Genomic DNA, 21,307 nt, shown 5'->3' on the forward strand with positions numbered 1-21,307 from the left:
TAGAGTTCCATGTGTCTTAGGACGTTGTTGTGTATTTGTCTCACTATTAGTGAATTCAATAAATGGCTGCTATATTGCATTAAAAGTGTCAATTTCTACTTGGCCTCTTTGTACCCAGCCTCGTGTGGCGCAGAGCGGTAAAGCAGCAGTTTCTGCAGCTGAAACTCTCCCCATGGCCTGAGTTTGATCCCAGCAGAAGCTGGTTTCAGGCAGCCGGCTCGGGTCGACTCAGCCTTCCATCCTCCCGAGGTCGGTAAAATGAGTACCCAGTTAGCTGGGGGAAAGGTAATAACGGCCGGGGAAGGCAACGGCAAACCACCCCGCTATAAGGCCTGCCAAGAAAACGTCAGCGAAAGCCGGTGTCCCTCCAAGAGTCAGTAATGACTCAGTGCTTGCACGAGAGGTTCCTTTCCTTCTTTGTACCTGATGTTGTTTAGTGAGTTTTTCCATTAGTGCAAGGTCCCAAATTCACTGTTTCTATGATGAAGTATACTATTAAAATAATTGCTTACACTATAGTCTCCTCCCTTTAAAAATAGCTTTATAATCCCTGACCATTGTACATTATAGAATACAGAATAAGGGCACAAGATCATTTTTTTTAAAAAAAAAAGCTGCAAAAACAATAAAAAATTAAATCCGCTAAGTGATCATTGGCTGTTTTGCAGTGGTGTCCCAAAATTACTACCCAAGGCAAACATTTTACTCTGCCTAATGGTAGAGTTGACCCTAAAGTTGGCATGCTAAATATGCTTTGTAATTTCCACTGAACAGAATATCAGTTTCATTCAGTTTGCACTTACCCAATTCCACATGTGAATATTCTAGTGTGCTGTGCATTTTGCTTCACAATCTGCAAAGTCAAGCCTTCATTCTGAATATGTCCATCAGATATAAGCAGGATGTTGCGCTTGTGTTGAGAAGGGTATAGCAAACTCAGGTAACGCAAAGTCTTCGATAAATCTGAGTTTCCCATTGTAGCTGTAGCAGACTAAGAGGGGGAAATTTTAACAATAAAGGGTAGTTTTTAGATGAAACACTATTATCTGGTTTTTAACCAGCGAGCGATAAGGGGGCTGTCTATATGTTGTCTTTGCCCTGGGGTATCTCCAAATACACGCTGTATTGGTTATATGATGCAGCCGCCAGTTCAGAGCCACCCCAGGGCAAAGAGCCAAAGATGCGGACTGAGGTCAGCACAACTCTTCCCAGTTTGTCCTTGCTTGGGCGGTGCTCTGAGAGTGATCCTGGGTGGAAGGCAACCTGCCATTGGTCGCCAGAAGTGGCCACTGGAAAGCCTGCACTGTCTCCCTCCGTCTGCATAATTTGCCACCAACCCGCACCAGCGAAACGGCAGGGTTTGACAGCAGAGTGGCACCAACACGGCACCATGAAGACAGCCCCTAGGTGTGGGTACGTATGGTCAATAGCTCTACTCAAATGTGACGAGCCCAAGAAAGGGACAGATACAGTTTGGCCTCCAGCCTCACTAGCTGGATGAAATTAAGCACAGCTGGACTGGATGCCATCCTTTAAAAAAAAAAAGCGAAATATGTTACAATATTTGGCATACTGCAAAAGACTTACAGGCACACAGAATAAAAATATGCACGTACCATAATAAATTCCTTCAGCGCTGCGAAGTCTATTATGCAGTCTTTAGGATTGGAAGGAAATTCTTCAAAATCTATACCATAAAAAAATCTCTTTGAATACGCAGAGTGCTAAAAAATTTACAAGGAATGCCAACATTATATTAATTGGGATTTACAGCCCATTTCTATACATGTTCACTCAGAAAGAATTCCTATTGAGTTAAATAAGAAGGAGGTCACTGAGGTCATCCAAGGGCCTGCTCCTGGTGGTTCCACATAGATCCATCCTCCGATTGGAATCCACCAGGGGAAGAGCCTTCAGCGTGGTGGCACCCCTCCTGTGGAACTCCCTGCCTCTGGAAGTCAGGCAGGCTCCACCCTTGTACTCCTTTCGGCGCCTCCTGAAAACATCTTTATTCCAAGAAGCCTTTCCTTAACATGCAGCCTTGAATCTCTGTATTTGCTTCTTTTAAATTTTGTTTTAACTGTTTTATTCTGTTTTTATTTTCATTTTATCTTGTACACTGGTCCGAAATTTTCAATAGGGAGCGGTATATAAATATTTTAAATAAATAAATAAATAAATAAATAAATAAATAAATAGAGCTTACTCCCATGTAATTGGGTACAGGATTGCAACCTCCATTGGGAAGTTAATCAACAATGTTTAAGTTAAGACTGTTCCATGGTGACAGAAATCATGAACTTTAGATAATAAATTTAATTTGCATAAAACCAATAGATTCGCCTGGTGCTTTAAAAGAATCCAGTGAGGACTCCAAAACCACCCACTAAAGGTAGACTGGACAATCCCCTTAGAAATATACGAAAGAAAAACATGCAGTTGGGAAAAGGTACGAAAGAAAAAGGATGCCTTACTTGTGCCAAATTTGATAACACTTAGTCTTGTTGCAAAGTGGCATGTCTCCAGAGCGCACAATGCAATCTGCTTAGCTTGTTGGATTTCTGAACCTGCCATGGAATTGGAGCAATCCAGACAGATAATAGTTTCACCACTGACGCATAGAGGGTCAAATGATCCATCAAAATCTGGTTGAAAGATAAGCATGCAGGCCTACAAGAAAGAAGATGGATAACATCAATGAAGCAAATAGATGATCTGAGGGCTGCTGTTTGCTTATCAGTGGTAGAACGATGGATGGGAAAACTAGAGGTGAGTCAGATGGTGACTGGAAAAAGGGCCTTTTCAGAAGGGAGTGAGGCTTCACTCGGAGAACTCTCTCTCTCTCTCTCTCTCTCTCTCTCTCCAGAGATGCTTGCCTGGCATGGAATCTTTTACCATTTTGATGCCATGACAAGATCTTTTTATTTGCCCAGATATTTAAATGAGTTTTTAGAAATTAGGGCCAAGCAGCATGACTTGTTTCAATTGATTAGTGCTAATATTTTAATTATAACTTTGTTATTTTATTTGTATTTTACTGTTAGCTGCCTTGAGCACTTATTCTGGTAGGAAGGCAGAATATACTGTATGTATATATTTAATGTACTATAAGCCACCCCTGGAAGTTTTATTCTAAAGTGAAGAATGGCACAGTATTTTTTTTTTTAAAAAAAAAGAAAGCTAAAGGAAAGAAAGAATAAAACAGAATTACCTCGCTTCCTTTGTCTGGATGCTTTTCGACCCACATTCTGGGCAAATGTACATCACCTATCAGGATTTCCAATGCAAAGCCACTGGTGTCCAAGGAACTGTCCTCAACAATACTGACTACAGCTTTACAGTCTGTTTTCTGAATTCAAAAGGTGGAGGAAGAAGGGGAAAATGTTGCTGTAGAAAATCCTGAATTATTTGCACCTGAATATTTTGACTTGAGATATATAAGGTCAGCTATAGAAGCTTTGGGCATTGTTCTAACAGCTGAATCCAGTCCTCTTACAAGTGAGAGCTTTTCTAGACAAGGCTATTAAGCCCACTGCATCTATTTTTGGTTTTGTCGCAGGATTAAGGGCCAGATTGCTACATAAAGAGGTTTTCCTTTCCTGCCTTCTGCTATATAACTTCTAGGTGGTGCTGTGGTATAGCAGATTAATACAAAAACATTCTTTGGGGCATGCACGTTGTTTCGGAATGAAGAAAATACTGCATTTTCCCCATTTCAGAAAGGCAGGCTACTCATTATGTAAATAAATATACAAATTACACAAATATGAAAAATTCCTTTTGAAACAGAAGATGTAACTTTGCCCACATCTTTTCAACTACCACTACCCTCATTGTGAAAATAGATACTTGGAAGATTTGCTGACCTTTATTTTAAGCTGATGTGTCCAACTGCTAATGTGATTAATTTTGAAGGGCATTTCAATGGACATTTCCAAAGAGAAAGCACTGTAGTAATATAAAAAGAAATCATAGATTATATAATAGGTCACGATTGGCATGATCTCTCTCTCTCTCTCTCTCTCTCTCTCTCACAAGGAACATCACAGTAGCGCTAGATGTCACTGTTAAAAAAGCTTCATCCTCAAACCTACCAGAAGAGAATCGGCCTTCAAATTATACCAAAATATGTTGCCATTTCACTGTGGCTTTCTATAAACGAGTGATTTATAGCACACTCATAACTGGCCACTCACAGAAGTTTCCGGGTTGATTTCATGATGTTGTCATCATGCAGGCTGTCTCCCTCCCTCCCCGCTCCCTTATCCTCCTGTCAGAAAACACGGATAAAATCAACTTTAAGAAATTTAATCTGGCAAATCGTCCTGTGTATTAGTGGTGTTGCGCTATAATTCTGCTACTGTGTAGCCATGACGAGGTTAACAGAGCATATAGACACTGCCTCTATTATTAATTAAATTAAATCTACTTACCCTGGTTTGATTCCTACTTGCTTAATGGCAACTGTCCTTACAGAGTCCTAGTAAAAAGAATAAAAATTATTTGGGATAATTTAATTCAATTTAATTAACCCATGTTTTGCCATGCACGAGTGAGAGAGATCAGGAGAGAGGCACTGACAGGCACTGCTCACTCTGCATTCTGTAAACGCACAAGCATGACCTGTGGACCTGGACCACTGGATTGTTTAAGGGTTAAACAACCCAGCAGTTAAACCATGGTTTGTTGTAGGACTAATCACTGGGTTGCTTAGCCCCTAAACAATCCAGAAGCCTGTGTTCGCACATCATGCTCACAACTCCCGATCAGAAATTATTTACAGAATGCTAAGTCTGCCCAAAGCAGCATTCTCCCACTTAATTAACCCACAATTTGCCATTAAATGCAAACAAAGCCCAAGTGTCCTTAAGCAGTTATTAAGTTGAATGGGAAAGAGCTCCTATGCCTATTTTCCCCCAAACTTAAACTGCCTTGGAAACATGGTTAAAGAGCAGGATAGAAATTTATAAAGTAAAATAAAATGGCTTTAAAATAGGATAATAAACGACACGTTAAGCCATTAAGGTTAAGCATTTTGAGCTAAACATTATGGCTTAGTGAGTCGTGTGAACCTTTCGTAACCATGATGCCTACATAACCATGATTTAAAAATGCTCACTAACCATTTGCTATAAAACAGTTAACAGCCTAACCATGGTTTAGTGTGTTGTCTGAACAGGCCCAATACCTCCACACTTTCAGGCCCATGACCAGTTAGAGCTGGGCAACATGTTTCTGGATTCCACAAATTAGAAACAAATTTGTATTGACTTCTCAGCAAATGGTTAGGCAGAAAAGATCTTAAACAGCCCCCCATCCTGACCCACCCTTGAAACCTTTTGATGGCAAATATCTCACGATTTGCAGCTCCTGAGAGCACACCAACCTGTGTGATTTCGTTTAACGCCTTGTCTTGTTGCCAAGGGGCTACAGCAGCTGGCAGGTGAAATGAAAGGCATCCGTTCTCGTAACTGAGCTCTGTGATGTAGGTGATTTTGATGAGGACCTTGGTTGAAGCTGGCAAATTTCCAACAGAAACAGTAAAAATGTCCTATGGAAGAATATTTTTAGTGTTCATAAAAGCACATTTTTACAAGCAACAGTACAGTTTGTTTACTTTTACAAGGGACGAGCATACAGAAAATGTTATTTATCTTATTACTTTGAGTGGGGTAGGAAACCTCTGCCCACCCCACCTTCCCCAATGTTTTGCCTAGAGCTTCCATCATCTGTCACCACTGGCTACGCCTGATGGGATCTGTAGGCCAAAATATCTGGAGGACCACAAATTGCTCACCCTTGACTTAGAGCGTTTCTACATGAGCGATTTATTGCATTCACTCATGGATGTTTGTGGGTCCTTTGGATGACCTCGTCAACTTCCAGGACATCTCCTGCCCTTCCCCCATTATCCCGCTTTAAAAGCACACACAGATAATTAACTATTTTTTAAAATGCGCAAAATTGGCCCTAGGCAAAGTTGTGTGTTGTGCTATAAGTCCACCATTAGATGGCAGTGTTTCATTGAAGTGAATGGAGCATTCAATTCAAACCACGTGGACACCCATGTAATGGTGCCCATTGTAATCCCAGAAAGAAAGCAGAAGCAGAAAGCCCCAGTAAGGCAGTGAGTTTTTTTTTTTTTTAATGTAGAGACACTCTGAGAGAGACTAACCATAGCTAACTGGTAGAGCACAGGCTTTGCATGCAAATGTTCCAAGTTCAATCCATGACATTTCCAGGTGTGTGTGTGTGTGGGGGGGACTGGGGAGCCACTGCTAGTCAGTATAGACTAGGGATAGGCCACTTGGTGCTATCTAGATTTTATGGATATCAATTCCTATAAGCTCCAGTCAGCGTGGCCAAAGACTGAGGTTGTGGGAGATGTAGCCCAAAACATCTGGAGGGCACCAGGTTGCCTAACCCTGGTGTAGATGAGGTTGAGATGGACAGACACACATAGAAGACCTGTGGGGGGGGGAGGGGAATCAGGAAGGGAGAGTCTCTTTTATATGTATATGTGGAGGGAGAAGCAAGATGGTTATTGGCAACCACAAATAAAGGCTGACTACTGAGCATAGGCAAAATGTACCACTGCCACTTTCTCCGCATGTCTTTTGCCTCCGGTTTGGCAACAGGGGTGTGTGCAGCTGGGCCTTGCAATGGGCAACACTTGGTTCTGGGGGCTCCAGTTGCTGACCCCTTGTATGTATATATATTTATGTGTGTACATACGTGTGTGTGTATTATACACATATAAGAGCATTCCCATATACAGCAGCTTTCATTTTGGAGACTAATTTGGTTTTACAAAACGACTGACACTCAACATATGTTGATCTCATCAAATTTATACGAAATCATTGTGTTCCACCTACAGGCGCATCCTGATCCATCAAATAAGCCCCATGTCCTTGACTGACGGCTGCTCTGTATTCCTGATGTGCCTTTTCCTTTTCTTTAACCTGTTGAAATTATTTTTGAAAACATGATAGTTTATTATATACAAAGTTTTAAAAAGCACTCAACACACCACATTTATCACAGTTCAACACCTGATCAGAAATCTGGGGAAGCAGAATTATGGAAATGTTCTCATTAGTTGACAGTGTACTAAGCAGTTGCACATACTCTGTTAGAAACGATAAATGATTTTCACCCTGTCTTATGGTATTGAAGGGGTGCAGAACCTCAGGCCTAGGGACCTAATCCAGTCCTCCCCAGATGACCATACCACTTTCCCTGGCTATTTCACCCCCACCAGTTGGTTTCCTGATTTCTGTCCAGTTCTAAAAGGTTGGAACGTCTCTCCTAAGGCTCCATTATTGGTAGTGAGAGCGTTAAGCTAAAATATGCTGGCATTTTTATATATTTTGGACACACCCATTTTGACTTCGGCTCCGCCCACAACTGGATTGCAGCCCCCAAGAGCTTCTTGAGCTGAAAGAGGTTCAATACCCTTTCGTTAAAGGCACACATACACTTTTAAGGCCAGAAGGGCAGGCCATCAGGTGGCTCTAGTGGGAGTGAACATGCACCCGTTAATTCTTAACTGGGAGAAGGCAGAACAAGCTACCTCCGCCCAAAATGTTCTCATGCTGCTTTTTGCGGGTGTTCTGCTTTGCGCCTGTAAAGATCACATGCATCTTGACTGGCATCAAGACCTAGCACAGTTGGGACCCTAACTGGGCCACTTGAGTCGAAGGGCCCTCAAAGTCAATTATTCCCAGTTCACTTTCCCTGATGCTTTCCTAGCACCTGGGAGACGAATGAAGGAGGGTGGATTAAGGACAGCAGAAATTATGCAAGCATGGGGAAAGCAAGTCGGCGGTACATGCTTGCTGGCGAATAACAGGTTGCTTGCTGCTGGGTGGACTCATGTCAGTCTCTTGGCCTGGGGCTCATGACAACTTGTGCCCTTCCAGCTGTTTTGACTTACAACTCTCGTGATCCCTCACCGTTAACTATGCAGGTTAAGACTGAGGGGAGTTATAGGCACAACATTTATTTATTTATTTATTGCATTTCTATTCCGCCCAACAGCCGAAGCACTCTGGGTGGTTCACAAAAATTAAAACCATTCAAAGTATAAAACAACAGTATAAAACCATAATATAAAATACAATATAAAAGCACAACCAGGATAAAATCAGCAGCAGCAGAGAGCCACATGTTGCTCACCCCTAATCTAGAGCTTCCTGGGTATATCCTACCTCTGCCGTCTGCCCCAGCATCGTCTTACCTCTCCTATTATATGTTTCCCTTTAATGAAAGCCTCAAATGCACATACAGCAGCTGTGTCGTCCAAAGGGAAGATGTATTTTGCTTCAATGGGGTGATCTGTTTGATTTTCATAGGTCTGAAACACCACAACCTGAAATAAAGGAATGTATTCAGTTTGGATGGATACCAGATCAACACTAAGCCATGGTTCCCAATCAGTGGTATGTATGGAAGCATCTTCCCTACCAAGATTAGCATTTTCAATATGGTCACATGGCAAAACCTTCTGCAAAACCTTCCAGATGAATGAATGTAGCAAGACCGCCAATGTTTGCCAGAACTGATTCTTTAGAACAGGACTGGACAATATGTGACGGGCCAGCTGTGTGGGTCTCTCCCTCCCTCCACCCACCCCACCCATTCCCCATGTCTTTGCATAGTTCTCTCGCCCTCTGAAAATCTAAGTTTTCATTTTTTTAAAGCTGAAAATGTGATGATGAAAGATGCTAACCTTTTTGAAGAATTAAAAATGCCAAGGTTTGCCTATATAAAAATGGTAAACGACCAGCCGCTTTTCTTAATTAAATGAAACACCAACTCAGCAAAATATTCAGCACTCCTAGGAAAGAACCGGAAACTACTTGCAGTACCTCTGCTACGAAGTCTAGAATTCTTCCCTTGATATGAACATCCTTCAGAGGAACTGGGTTTCCAGATCTGTCCAAAAGACCAGCAGTTATATCATTCAGCAGATCTTGGCTTGGCATTTTACAATCTAAACGAGAAAAGACGAAGGGGGAAGAAAAGCATGATTTATTTAAGGTGCATGCAGTCCACGATTCGGGTGTAAAAAGCTCCACCTGAAAGCACCCAGCTTGTCTGGCTCTAGTTGCAAAAGGTAGTTCTGCTGCTTGGAGCAAAAGAAGAACCAACAGGGAAGCTAGTTATGGCTGAGGTAAGGTACATATATCTGTGTGCCAGAGAGAAAGAAAAAAAGATGAGGAAAGGGAGAACATTACAGATTGGATTCGGACTCATACTCAGCAGGGTCTTGCTGGAGGAAGGGGCCATGATGGCAATTTTCAAGGGGCAGTCCAAGGTTCTGGGTTCTCACAACCAAAGATACCACATGAAGCTACTTCGCTGGCACTGAAGAGAGCTGCTGCTCTTTTCACCACCATCAGAGTTCCCACTACTCAGCAGGGATGCCCTTCTCTGGGGGGTGAGACTTGGAGGCTAAGCTCCATCCACCTGAAGGAACCCCAGGAGGCTCTGTGAGCTAGATGCTGGAGCCCAGCAAGCTGGATTAGGCTCAGGGGCTGGGGATTCTACACCCCTACTGTAATGGGGACCCTCCAATGGATGTTTCCCTAAGCAAATGAAAGGAGTCCTTCCGTCCACAGGATCCAACCCCAAAACTCCTGCTAGAACAAGCCAAAGACCCATTCAGTGATATAGAAGCAGTCAACAACAACAAAAAGTGTATCAGGGAAAAATTTCCATCGATTTTATCTCGTGAAGAGGACCTCTGGCATATCGCTAGAGCAGCCTTCCCTAACCTGATGACCTCCCTCCAGATGTTAGGGATTTCAACTCCCATCCATCCCAGCTAGAATGAGCCAATGATCGGGAATGCTGGGAGTGGTAGTTAAACATCTGGAAAGCACCAGGTTGGGGAAGGCTGCTCTTGAGCTCCCAAAGCATTGCAATTACAGAATATGTCAAAAAAACCGACCAGGCATTCATCGCTTCATGTAAGAAATGTTGCTCACCTTCAGGCTGTGACTGATGCTCAAGTGAAGGTGCTCTGTCTTCTAACTCCATCGGAACTGCAGGACGGAACTCCTTTACTGTGTCATTAGCAAGGCAAAACTTAACCACGTACTTGATTTTGACCTGACTGATTTTGTACACCACAAATTCATCATCCTTAGAGGAACAAAGAAAACAGGAAGCAAATTTTAGAATCATTACAGACTTAAGGAGAAATACTGTTTCCTTTCAGTCTTCATAACCTATAGCATATTAGAGACTTCCCCATTCTTCAAAGGCACCTTCATTTTTCTTACTGCCTCTCTTTTTCGACCTCTCTCATTTTCCCTTCTCTACGACCTGGTTCATATGTAATGACAACACCTATTATGGGCTGTTGAATCATAGGTTGTCATTATATGCAACTCCAGAATTATGAGTTAACTATGGGGTATTAGCTCTGAATAACCCATGAAGAGAATTCATGGTTTGTTGTTGGGTTGTGATCTCCGGGTTGTAAACCATGGGTTGCTGTTCTATGTGAACCCAAAACTGTGGATTGGTCATGGATTGTTTTGTCAAGCTACACAGATGGCAGTGAAGAGCAGTAAAAAAAAAGAAAAAGAAACCCAAGCTGCCCTACATGGCAGCCAGGTTGGTCACCAGTACATCTAGGGGTGAGCATATTACCCTGACATTAAAATCACTCCACTGGCTGCCAATTAGTTTCTGGGTGAAGTACAAAGTGTTGGTCATTACTTTTAAAGCCCTACATGGTTTGGGTCCAGGTTACCTGCAGGATCGTGCTCTCCCATACAGTCCACCCCACACACTCAGGTCCTCTGGGGAGCACTTACTTCAGTCAGCCAAAACTAGGCTGATAACTGTTATCCAGAGGACCTTTTCTCCTGTCACCCTCCAGACTGTGGAATGGCCTGCCGGAGGAGATTTGTAAACTTAACTCTCTCTCTGAATTTAAGACAGCTTTAAAGACTAGCCTTTTCTAGCAGGCCTACCCAGATGAATGTGAAACCAAGGTTTTTTAAGATCTGTTGATTTGTTGTACTAATGCTCTCTGCCTTGTTCCAAAGGGAGAAGTGGGTAAAAAATAAAGATGATCTTCTTCTTCTTCTTCTTCTTCTTCTTCTTCTTCTTCTTCTTCTTCTTCTTCTTCTGTACACAGTGCTGCAAAAGTATTTGGATACAGGGAGAGAGCAGGTGAAGTGGGTGGGAACCAAACAACTCAAGAACTGATCAAACAACCAGCCGTTTGCTTGATCATTTAGCAGCTAAATCACCTGCAAACCAGGTCTACCTGATACTCGCTCTTTCCTTCTTTCTCTGTTATTTTTCCTCCACTACGTCTTCTGTCACAATAATGAAAAAAAGAATCTTCCAATGTCAATTTCAAATAAAAATATAAAATTATATTAAAGAGTGTCCTCTAGATGTTTGGGGCATCAACTCCCATCAGCCCCACCTAGCATCACCAATGGTCAGGAATGCTAGGCATTGTAGTCCAAAGCATCTGGAGAGTGCTAGGTTGGGAGAAGGCTTCTTTATAGCATAGGATTACAATTATATAGGGATGGTATCTGTAATGACCCAGTGCTTACTCCTACGGAGCATACAGACCCATAATACCTTACTCATGCACTTTTCCCTTCTTGGAGGTATGGATTTTAAAAGTACACATTTATTAGCTCCTCCTAATCTTAACTGTGGTACCAACATAAAGTAACTATTGCATTATTCAATGAGAAGTTTCACTATATTGGGGTCACTTAGATCCCTAATGCCTTGGATGTGAAGTGTATCATTTCCCCCCCCCCTTCATTTCAGTTGATTTTAGGACAGTTCCAACAACCCTCTGCCTGGGCGAATGGCGACCAATCAGGAGTCACCATCTGCCTGGCCACGCCTCTGGAGCAAGGCTAGACGGCGGATGCACCATACTCACCTTGCTAAAGAGAAAAAGTTGGGCTAAGTCCCCGTCGTTTTTGCTTTGCAACTTTGTGGGAAAACCCCCCAATGGCTGCGAGGTGGCTGCTGTGTCGTATAATCGACGCAGCTCCACCGCGCAGCCACCCTAGGGTTTGCGCTGCATTTAGGCAGGCCCCAGGTTTGGCTCCCAGGCTTGAGCCACTGAGGAAGCTCATGGGTGAAGTGTTGCTTGAACAAGGCTCCCAGCTCACACTCTCAGTAGCTGCACTTGCACCAGCTCACTTCTAACATTTCTTTAATTATCTCCAGAAGCTTAACTATAGCCTGCCTTTTTTTTAAAAAAAATCTGGCAAACAGCACACCCATCTGGAACTGATACCTTAAAATCTGTATCATTGCCTTTTGTCTTACGGACTCCGTGCACGCTGTTGTAGCCTGGGGGTGCTGCAGTTAATGAACTGTCCATCCAATCTGTATCCCAACAATTTCCGAGTGCAACGTCACAAATCACCAGCAATCGAGTTCCATCGGTTTTACTTGGAAGGGAGTACTTCATGCTTGTACTGTTAACGAAAGAAGAATGTGATTATAATTCTAGCCACATCAGTCTCTCAGGTTCCATTTTGAATCCCAGACTCCATGTTATCATCCACCCCATTGGTTTTAGTTACTCAAAAGCACTGCCTGTTCTGAGTATAACCCCATGGAAGAAGGGATAGGCCTCATCCTTGATGTCATGTTGGGATTCATGGACTAACCAGACTAACTCTCCCAGGCCCCTCCAAATACCCAGAAGTAGAGGAAGGATGCCTTTCTCTAGCCCTGAGCAGGGAAGTCCCACTCTTATCTCTCATCAGCAGCCAAACATTTACTGTTCAACACTCAAAAAAGACACCCTTCATGCAGAGAGAGGCATAGAACGATCACTCCATGCATATCTGTGCATAAAGAAGTCAGATGATGTCAGGGAACGGGGCCTTGGGAAGGGAGCCGTGTTTTGGGTGGGACCATGTGCACACATTTTTTCTGTGACATGTCATTTTCTTTTACATATTTTTTATTGCATGCTTATACAGCTCTTCCTCCAAGGAGCATATGGGGGCCTACATGACCCTTCCCAGTCTATTCAATGTCACAACAGACTTGGGAGGGAGGTTAAGTTGTGAGAGCAACTGGCCCAAGTACAGTTATTAAGCTTCATAGCTGAGTGAGGATTTGAACCCAGTTTCAAGCCAACACTCTGTCCACCACACCACATTGCTTCTCAAAAAAAGTACCTGTGTAGAAAAAAACATGTGAAACAGCCCTGAAATTTATTCAGGAACGTTATAAAAGTGGCATTCTTCAACCATTGACAATTTCTCAAACATTACTAGCATTGAGACCTTATGGACTTGCTGAAATAAATGCCACTGCCCAACTTCCCATCATCAGTTCTTTCCAAGCCATATTCTTCAACTGCTACCTTTGGCAGGAGGAGTCCCCTACAAAATAAAGATTTGCATGGTCAAGGCATGTCAACATACAGTTTTCATACAGTAATTGCTGGGTTGGGCAGGTAGAAGGTAAACAGGAATGAAGGAGTCATGTGTAGGGCCCTAGCTAACCCCATCATTCGGCACCATCCAGATGTACTGCCCTGGTGCCCTTCAGATACCCTGTTGTGGCAGCGGAGTGGCACTGCATTGTTTATATGATGCAGGCACCAACTCGCACCCACCCAACTCGCATTTCTCCAAAATGGTGGAAAAGCAGCATTGTGAAGGCGGTTAAACCCCTTATTTTCTAACTACATAGCCATCCAGAGCAGAAAAGCACTACAAAGCTTCAGGGGAGAGAAAATAATGCAAGGCATTACCGAGAGAGGATCCCAACGAAGTTGGAAACCGATGAAGAGTGGATTAAGGATTGAACGTTGCCAAGATGACTCTCAAAACCTGCTACTTCCGTTATCCTGCCAACTTTATATATCTGCAAAACCTCTACTGGACTTCCGCTGCAAGAAAATTTAAAGTGAATACAGAGATCACATGAATTATCATGGGAAGCATATTTAAACCATAGTTCCTTGGACCATGGAAACACAAATGAGACTGAACATTCCGCCTCATGGAGAGCTTGGGGGAAGTAGAGGTGGTGCCACAAGTAAATGGCTGCAGCAGAGACTACTTACAGGGAACAATGTAGTCTACTGAGTAAAGCTGTGGAGGCCTGGAAAAAGCTTCCCCTCTCCACTCCCCCCCACAAGTTCTTTCAACATCCTCCCCATTCCCCTGTTCCTGAAAGTTTCTTCTTGTTTTCTGTCTTGTTTTTTATCCAGTCCCTCATGTCATAGATGGCCCTGGTACAAGAAAGGGCAGGCAGGTGGGTGGTATTTTCTGAAATTGCAACATCCAGCCCATATTATGCCATATAAAAGCACGGGATGCAAGCAGCAGCCTCCAATTTTCATACAGTTAAGGAAGGCAATGGGGGTCGGGGGTGGCAGCTATGTCTTGGTCTCCCTGTAGGAATGTGTGGATTTTGTGTAATCTGTTCTATTTGTGTTTCACGGATTGTCAGGCGTCTTTCATTCTATCATCTGCTCATTAGTAGAATCAGATTTTTTCTTCCCCTTTGGGAAAAAGTCTGCAAAAAGTCTGCTGCACTTTACATAACTTCCGCTGGCACATGACATTTTACATATTTTTCTTAGCTCACTGTACAATCAATGAGCAGAGCGCACACAAAAAAGACTGCTACACAATAGCTTCTAAAGGGAGATCAGAGACATATAGAACGTGTTATATGTATATATTAGCATAACTAATATATATTAGAGTAACTTTAATACTTTTCTGCATCTAAATCTGTAACAACACCAGAAAGGCAGGGTGGGGTGGGGGAACGACGACGACAGTCTGCAAGTCCACAGGACTCAGAAGATGCTGTTCTGCTGTGGAATCTGCAGGGTGGAATCATAGAAACCTGAAGTCATTTGAACTGGCTTCGGATTCCTCTGACATCGCTCCCTCCCAGTCATCATTATACATTGGGTGAGGCTCTGCACTGTGCGAAGGGTAGAGCTTAGGGCAGAGGTGTCCCAGGGGCAGTGCCGGGACTGAAAACTATGAAGAGGAAGACTAAACACTTGCAAGTAGGGAAAGGTATGGATGAAGGCTAGAAAAGAGCAAGGTCTGCTGGGAACTCTAATAGTGAAGGATTCTGGGAATTTTAGCTAGGCATTCAGAGTCAAGGCTGAATTTGAGGACGGCTTCACCACAGAAGCTGCCATATTTGGCAAAGCCTATAAAGCAGTTTCTAAGAAAATGGGTGTGTAAACAATTGTCATCTCTGACTTTTTCAGGAATACGTATAACAAATATTCCCAAAAAGAAACGCACAGTTGAACACAGCAGGGTGCCAAATTTCCAAATTTGATCTCAGGGATCCCTATATGGCGGTGGACTGATGCCATGATAAGCAACCCCCCCCTGCTTTTGCTGTGTCGGGGTGGTGTTGGCTAATCCCAATGCAGCAATGAAAACATGGGGTTTCCAGTGGCTGGGCTTGCCCTCTGCCCGGTGACCAATCAGGGCCTGCCGTCCATCTGGTGATGCCTCCACCGTGACTCCGGAGCGAGGAGAGACAGCAGATGCACCGTACTTGCCTTGCTCCAGAGAAAAAAGTAAGGGAGTCCCCAACTTTTTTGCCTCACAGCTTCATGGGAAAGCCCCACGATGGCTGCAAGGTGGCTGCTGTGTCATATAATCGACACAGTACCATTGCATAGCCGTGCCAGGGCTTTCAGTGCATATAGACAGTCCCTTGATGTTCAAAACTTGCTTCTAGCAGAACAGGCTCCAGAAAGCCTTAATAAGGTGGGTGGGTGGAATTGAGGAGGGCCCCCCACAGTGTGTGTGTGTGTGTGTGTGTGTGTGTGTGTGTGTGAGAGAGAGAGAGAGAGAGAGAGAGAGAGAGAGAGAGAGAGAGAGAGAGAGAGAAACTTGTCAGGAGGTGGGGTGGGGTTTGAAGCTGCCTGAAGCAGTAAGAAAGAACAGTACAAGAAAAAAAACACAGAAAGCACAGAGGGAGAAAAAGAAAATGGATATGTTTTTCATTTCCCAGTGGGAGGGGCAGCACTGACAAAAGTGACAAGTAGGCCTGGGCCTGCCCTGGAAAAGTAGTGGGTAACCGCAGCGTATCTGGGCCTACCCTGAAATTAACCCCAGGGGATTGCAGTGAGGTGGAAAGGGCAGGGAAACCCACTTTACATGCGAGAAACTTTGCTTGCACTGCACTGGACACTACATCTGAGGTTCCCCTTTCAGGATTGTATGGATTCCCATGAGTTATATTCAGAATGTATGCAAGTTTCCAGTAGTCTCAGTGTGGGGAACCTGTAACCCTCCAGATTTGTTGAGACTATAATTCCCATCACCCCTGGCGATTTGGCTGTGCTGGCTGGGACTGATGGGAGTTGGAGTCTAGTCACAGGTTCCCTACCCCTGCAGTAGCTCAATGACCTCCACAATATCACAATTTAGGCAGTGGTGTGTTTAGGATTTTTCCTGGGGACAAACACAGCAGTCTTTCAAGTAATGCCCTTCAAAGTATGTATTCCACCAATCCTCCAAATAACTTGGTTTTTTTTTTAAAAAAAATGAGCGTAACACCCATGTACTTGTTTTTAAAAAATGATTCCCACAGGCCCTTCAGACATTAAACACACACACGTACACACACACACCACCACCTTTGAACCAGGGCAATACAAATCTAGAAACTACATATCAGTATGAAAACTTACTCAATGTTTTGTTCCACCTGCTTTTTAACATTGTGGAACTCTTCACCATTAAGGGCATCTATCTTGCATCTCAAAGCCCGGTACTTCGAAAGTGACGGTGGGTTAGGGTTTGACATATTTGTTTCATGAACATTTATCATGTCCCTGATCAGCTAAAAAATAGTATAGAAAGTAGAATTGTTATACTTATTTAAATACATAATACTTGTATCTTCAGCAATAAGAAAAAAGACAGAAGCAGCAGTAGGTAAATGTGGGCGGACTGAAAATGAAATCATGGTTCTCCCGCTTCTTTCATTTGTTGGTTATGTGTGAAGTGAAGTTTATAACCTAGATTGGCAATTGTGAATTGAGAACCACAGGGTAATGGGTGGTTTAATTTGCAGTGAAATGATGTGGTAACATGTACATGGAAAAGCAGAAGTGAATAAATATTTTCAGTTTTTTAATCATTTTTTTTCAAGATGTCCTATATGCTACGGGGGGTAAACTGTAATGGAAAAAATTAATTTCCCCTTTTCAAAAGTATGTTCAGATATCAAATTCAAGGAGAGATGCAACATCTGCTTGACCCCACTCTCCTATGAGTTAAGGTTACAACATCTGGGACTGTTTAGCTTAGAGAAAAAGGTAATTGAGGGGAGAGATGATAGAGGTGTACAAAATTATGAATGGTGTGGAGAAAGTTGATAGGGAGACATTTTTCTTCCACTCCCATAATACTAGAATCCAAAGGAATCACTGCATGAAGCTGATTGGTGGGAGATTCAAGACAGATAAAAGGAAGGACTTCTTCACACAGCGCATAGTTACAACTATGGAATTCACTACCACAAGATGTAGTAATGGCCACCAGCTTGGATGGTTTAAAAAGGGGGATTGGAAAAATTCCTGGAGAAGAAGGCTATCAATGGCTACTAGTCACGATGGCTAGGTGATACCTCCAGTATTAGAGGCAGTAAGCCTCTGTATATCAGTTTCTGGGGAACATGAGCAAGAGGCTAGATTTCCCCCAGGCAGCTGGTTAGTCAGTGTGTCAACAGAATACTGGAATAGATGGGCCCTCAGTCTGATCTAGCATGGCTCTTCTTAGCTTCTTATTTCCCTGCGATGAAATCACAAAATGTAATGTCACAACCAGCTCCATGTGACATGCAGCCAATAGCACTCTCTGACAAATGAAATTTCCCAAAAGAGAACCCAATGTATTCAGTTTGTATGACATGTATTCAGTTATTTATCAAAAGTATTGGTAAATATTTCCCCCCCGACTTTTGTGATCCTGACCACAGTTTACAGCAATTCTGGAACACTAGAACTTTCTGAAGTCATAAAATGCCATATTTTCAGCTGATTTAACTGCTGTGAAATCTACTGTCTCATTAGAAACAGGAGGCGTTTGATAACAAGAATTAAACCTGATAGTTACCTGACAGAGATCCTGCTTGCTAGAGACCAGCTTTCTGTTAATGTCATAATCCAGATGACCTTTATGGGGTATGATTTTGTAGAACTCCGATAACATTGCAGATGGGTCTGTCGACGACCCCATGTAATTCAGTGTTTTCTTTATCTGAAACAGTATACCTTCTGCTTTGCTCACCTTTTAAGAAAAAGTGGTATAAAATGTTTTATTAAGAGGAGGGAGAAAAATATGAGAAGATATAAAAAAGGCAAAAGTGATCACGGCCCCCACCCAACCCACATCTTCTCAATTTAAAATGTCGGGGAGAGGACTCCTGTCTTCATAATCCCTCACTGGACTGGCAATGTGTTGTGTGAGAAAGGCATGGCTAGCTGGGGAATGCTGGGAATTGTAGGGGTTTTTTTTCTGTGTAAACTTGCATAGGAGTGCCCCCTAAAATACAATAGAATACAAAACAACAAACAGCACAGGTATATATATATATATTTGAAAATATACAAGAACAGCTATAACAATTTAAAAACTAAATCTCTAAAAGTCCTGGGAGGAAGGAAAGTTTTTCGTCTAATACAGAAAAGGTAACAATGGAAGTGCCAGGTGAGCCTCCTTAGGGAGGGCATTCCATAATTGGGTGCCACCACTGAGATGGTCTTCTCTCTTGTAAGTCACTCACCTAACTTCCCAGCTCCTGGAGGAGGACCTCCATATATGACCTAAGAGTCTGAGCAAGTCTATAAAGGAGGACATGTTCCTTTGGATACTCTGTTCCAAAGTTGTTAAGGGCTTTAAAGGTCAACACCAACACTTTGAATTGGGCTCAGAAATGGAATGGAAGGAACAACCCTTAAATTTTGTACCAGAGGTGGGCAGAAAGATTTCCAGATGGTTTGGACTTTAGGATTCCTGAGCACTGGCAATGCTGGCAGGGGTTTCTGGGAGTTGAAGTCCAAATCATCTTGTGTTTTACCTTCTGCACACCCCTGCTTTATACAGGGAAAGTACTGACATGTTTCATGACAGAAGAGTCAGAGTTATGCTGAATGTCAGAATCTAGGAACAGAAAATACATTTGCCTGGAACTGAATTTTTGTTAGCATTCACAGGAATAACATGCTTCCCCCCCGCAAGCAGAATTGCCGTACATCATTGAGGCTTATGCTGGTTACTGGTTTATCCAACAGATGCTCCAGAATGCCAAGTGCTTCAGCCCAGATCAGCTCCACAAACATGCCAACTTCTTCAGACAAAGTGCTGGAATTGATGGCTTCTGCTACAACGATCTGCAAATACACCACAGCAATCAAGCCGCTAAAAAATTGGCAGTGGTAAACAGCAGTTTAAAATAGAGTTAACAGAGGAGGTACGATCAGTTTCAATAATTAAAACCTATCTTCAGGACTGTATTCATACTAAATTTGTAACACTAAAAAAAACAGAACAGAAGCAATAAATCTGTCTGCCCCTTCCTCTTCCAACCACATTTTAAAAATCAGTTGGAATAGGGGGCTGTCTTCATGGCGCTGGGTTGGCACTGCCTCCCTTTCAAACGCCACACCTCCCCTCTCCTGGGGTGGCATTGGGTAATCCCAATGCTGAAGAGGGAGCACGGGGTTTCTGGGCAGCCATCCAGGAACTGCTTCTGCCCTCTTCCTGGCGGAAGGCAACCAATCACCGGTCACTTTCTGCCAGGAACTGCCAGCAGCTTGACCCCAGCTTGGCCCCGGAGTGACATCAGACGGTGGAAGCCCCGTATTGATGTCGCTCCATTTGAAAAAGTCAGGGTAAATCTCCGACTTTTTCCAACCGCAGCATCGCGGGGAAGCCCCACAGTGGCTCCGAAGCTTCACTTACATCATCTAACCGATGCAGCACAGATCCACAGCCACCACGGGGCTTTCCCCGTGTATAGACATCCCCTAGGAGATGAATACTTGCATCACACAAACTGTTCCTCTCTTCTCCTGTCTGCACTCAGAGAGGATGAAGATATTTGGCTAGGGTACTACTGTTTGCATCATCCTTCACCATTAGACAGCCTGGCTGGGGCTGACGGGAACTGGAGTCCAACAACATCTATTTAAAACATTGCTTGGCTGCCTTTTAGGGCCCTTCCAAGTTGGCTTACAGCAATAAAATACATAAGAACAGTTAAAATATTAAAAGCAATAAAAACATAAACACAATAAAATAGCAATAAAAACAGCAGTAAAACCAGCAGCAACAACAATGGCAATAGGGCCATAGGTTCTCCAGCCCTGGGCTAGGGGACTCCCTCTACCCAGAGCCGATTCTGGAAAAAAGATGCAGTTGCAAGAGCAGCCCCTGTCTTGGCTTCAACTTACACAAGAGACCCTTTTGGGCCATAGAAGTTCAATTTTAGGGAGGCCTTACACTTTGAGATCTTCAAACTAAGATCAATAATTGAAAAAAGAGTTAAAAATTATGCTAACCTCTTGCAATTTTACTGAAGCAAGATGTTCTGCTTCATGCGGAAAGTCTTTTCTAGATTGAAAATCCCCATCCTTCAGCTGGTCAATACAAAGCGCATAGATCGTTCTGGCCTCTTCAGAAGTCCTGGTAGGTATAAATCGCTTTTGATTCTGAGAAAAAAAAACAGAGTGTCAAATTACAAAAATGAAAAGGGGGGAAATTTCATAGGAAGCATCCTGACAGCAAAACAATATTAAATTCTAGTTTTATCTTGGGCTATGATGCAACAGGCGGAGGCAGCTTTTCCCAACCAGGTGCCCTCTACATGTGTGGGGATCATGGGAAATGTAGTTCAACGCATATCTGGAGGGCGCCAGGTTGGGGAAGGCTGTGTTTAGGCTTTGAAAGGCACCCAAAGCTGTTCCAAACATGTTAAGTATCACATCTCTCAAGTAGGAAACACTGGGAATTGTAGTTATGTGACAGCACAAGGGATCTATAACAACATATAGCACACTGATGGTTTGCATACAACTCCCTTCATCCGTCACCTCTGGCTACACTGGTTTGGGCTGATGGAATTGTAGGCCAAAACATTTGGGAGGCCACAACTTGCCCACCCAATTTAAAGGCGCAATGAGATGAGGTAGATATGAGTAGAGTAGCCTAGTAACTAGAGCAGGATCCAGTAGCATCTGTTAAAGGGTTGTAGTCTATTTCTCCTGCTACAGAAAGCGGCAAAA

The 21,307-nt window shown here is 43.1% G+C and overlaps 1 protein-coding gene across 1 annotated transcript in view; it reads right to left on the bottom strand.

Moving 5' to 3' along the window:
- PARP4 (poly(ADP-ribose) polymerase family member 4) overlaps window positions 1-21,307 on the bottom strand; it is a 60,855-nt gene that overhangs the window by 26,926 nt on the left and 12,622 nt on the right. The window contains exons 7-24 of the mRNA XM_063127729.1: window positions 20,585-20,734; window positions 19,277-19,414; window positions 18,138-18,311; window positions 16,709-16,860; window positions 13,778-13,915; window positions 13,305-13,403; window positions 12,299-12,482; window positions 9,996-10,152; window positions 8,874-8,998; window positions 8,243-8,374; window positions 6,879-6,965; window positions 5,387-5,551; window positions 4,434-4,480; window positions 3,867-3,948; window positions 3,212-3,349; window positions 2,475-2,670; window positions 1,617-1,687; window positions 804-991 (exon numbers count right to left, since the gene is read on the bottom strand). Of these exons, the coding sequence (XP_062983799.1) occupies window positions 804-991; window positions 1,617-1,687; window positions 2,475-2,670; window positions 3,212-3,349; window positions 3,867-3,948; window positions 4,434-4,480; window positions 5,387-5,551; window positions 6,879-6,965; window positions 8,243-8,374; window positions 8,874-8,998; window positions 9,996-10,152; window positions 12,299-12,482; window positions 13,305-13,403; window positions 13,778-13,915; window positions 16,709-16,860; window positions 18,138-18,311; window positions 19,277-19,414; window positions 20,585-20,734 (2,423 nt within the window). The remainder of the gene's footprint in view (window positions 1-803; window positions 992-1,616; window positions 1,688-2,474; window positions 2,671-3,211; window positions 3,350-3,866; window positions 3,949-4,433; window positions 4,481-5,386; window positions 5,552-6,878; window positions 6,966-8,242; window positions 8,375-8,873; window positions 8,999-9,995; window positions 10,153-12,298; window positions 12,483-13,304; window positions 13,404-13,777; window positions 13,916-16,708; window positions 16,861-18,137; window positions 18,312-19,276; window positions 19,415-20,584; window positions 20,735-21,307) is intronic.

Source organism: Elgaria multicarinata, chromosome 5 (assembly GCF_023053635.1).
Source record: "Elgaria multicarinata webbii isolate HBS135686 ecotype San Diego chromosome 5, rElgMul1.1.pri, whole genome shotgun sequence".
Classification (NCBI taxonomy): domain Eukaryota; kingdom Metazoa; phylum Chordata; class Lepidosauria; order Squamata; family Anguidae; genus Elgaria; species Elgaria multicarinata.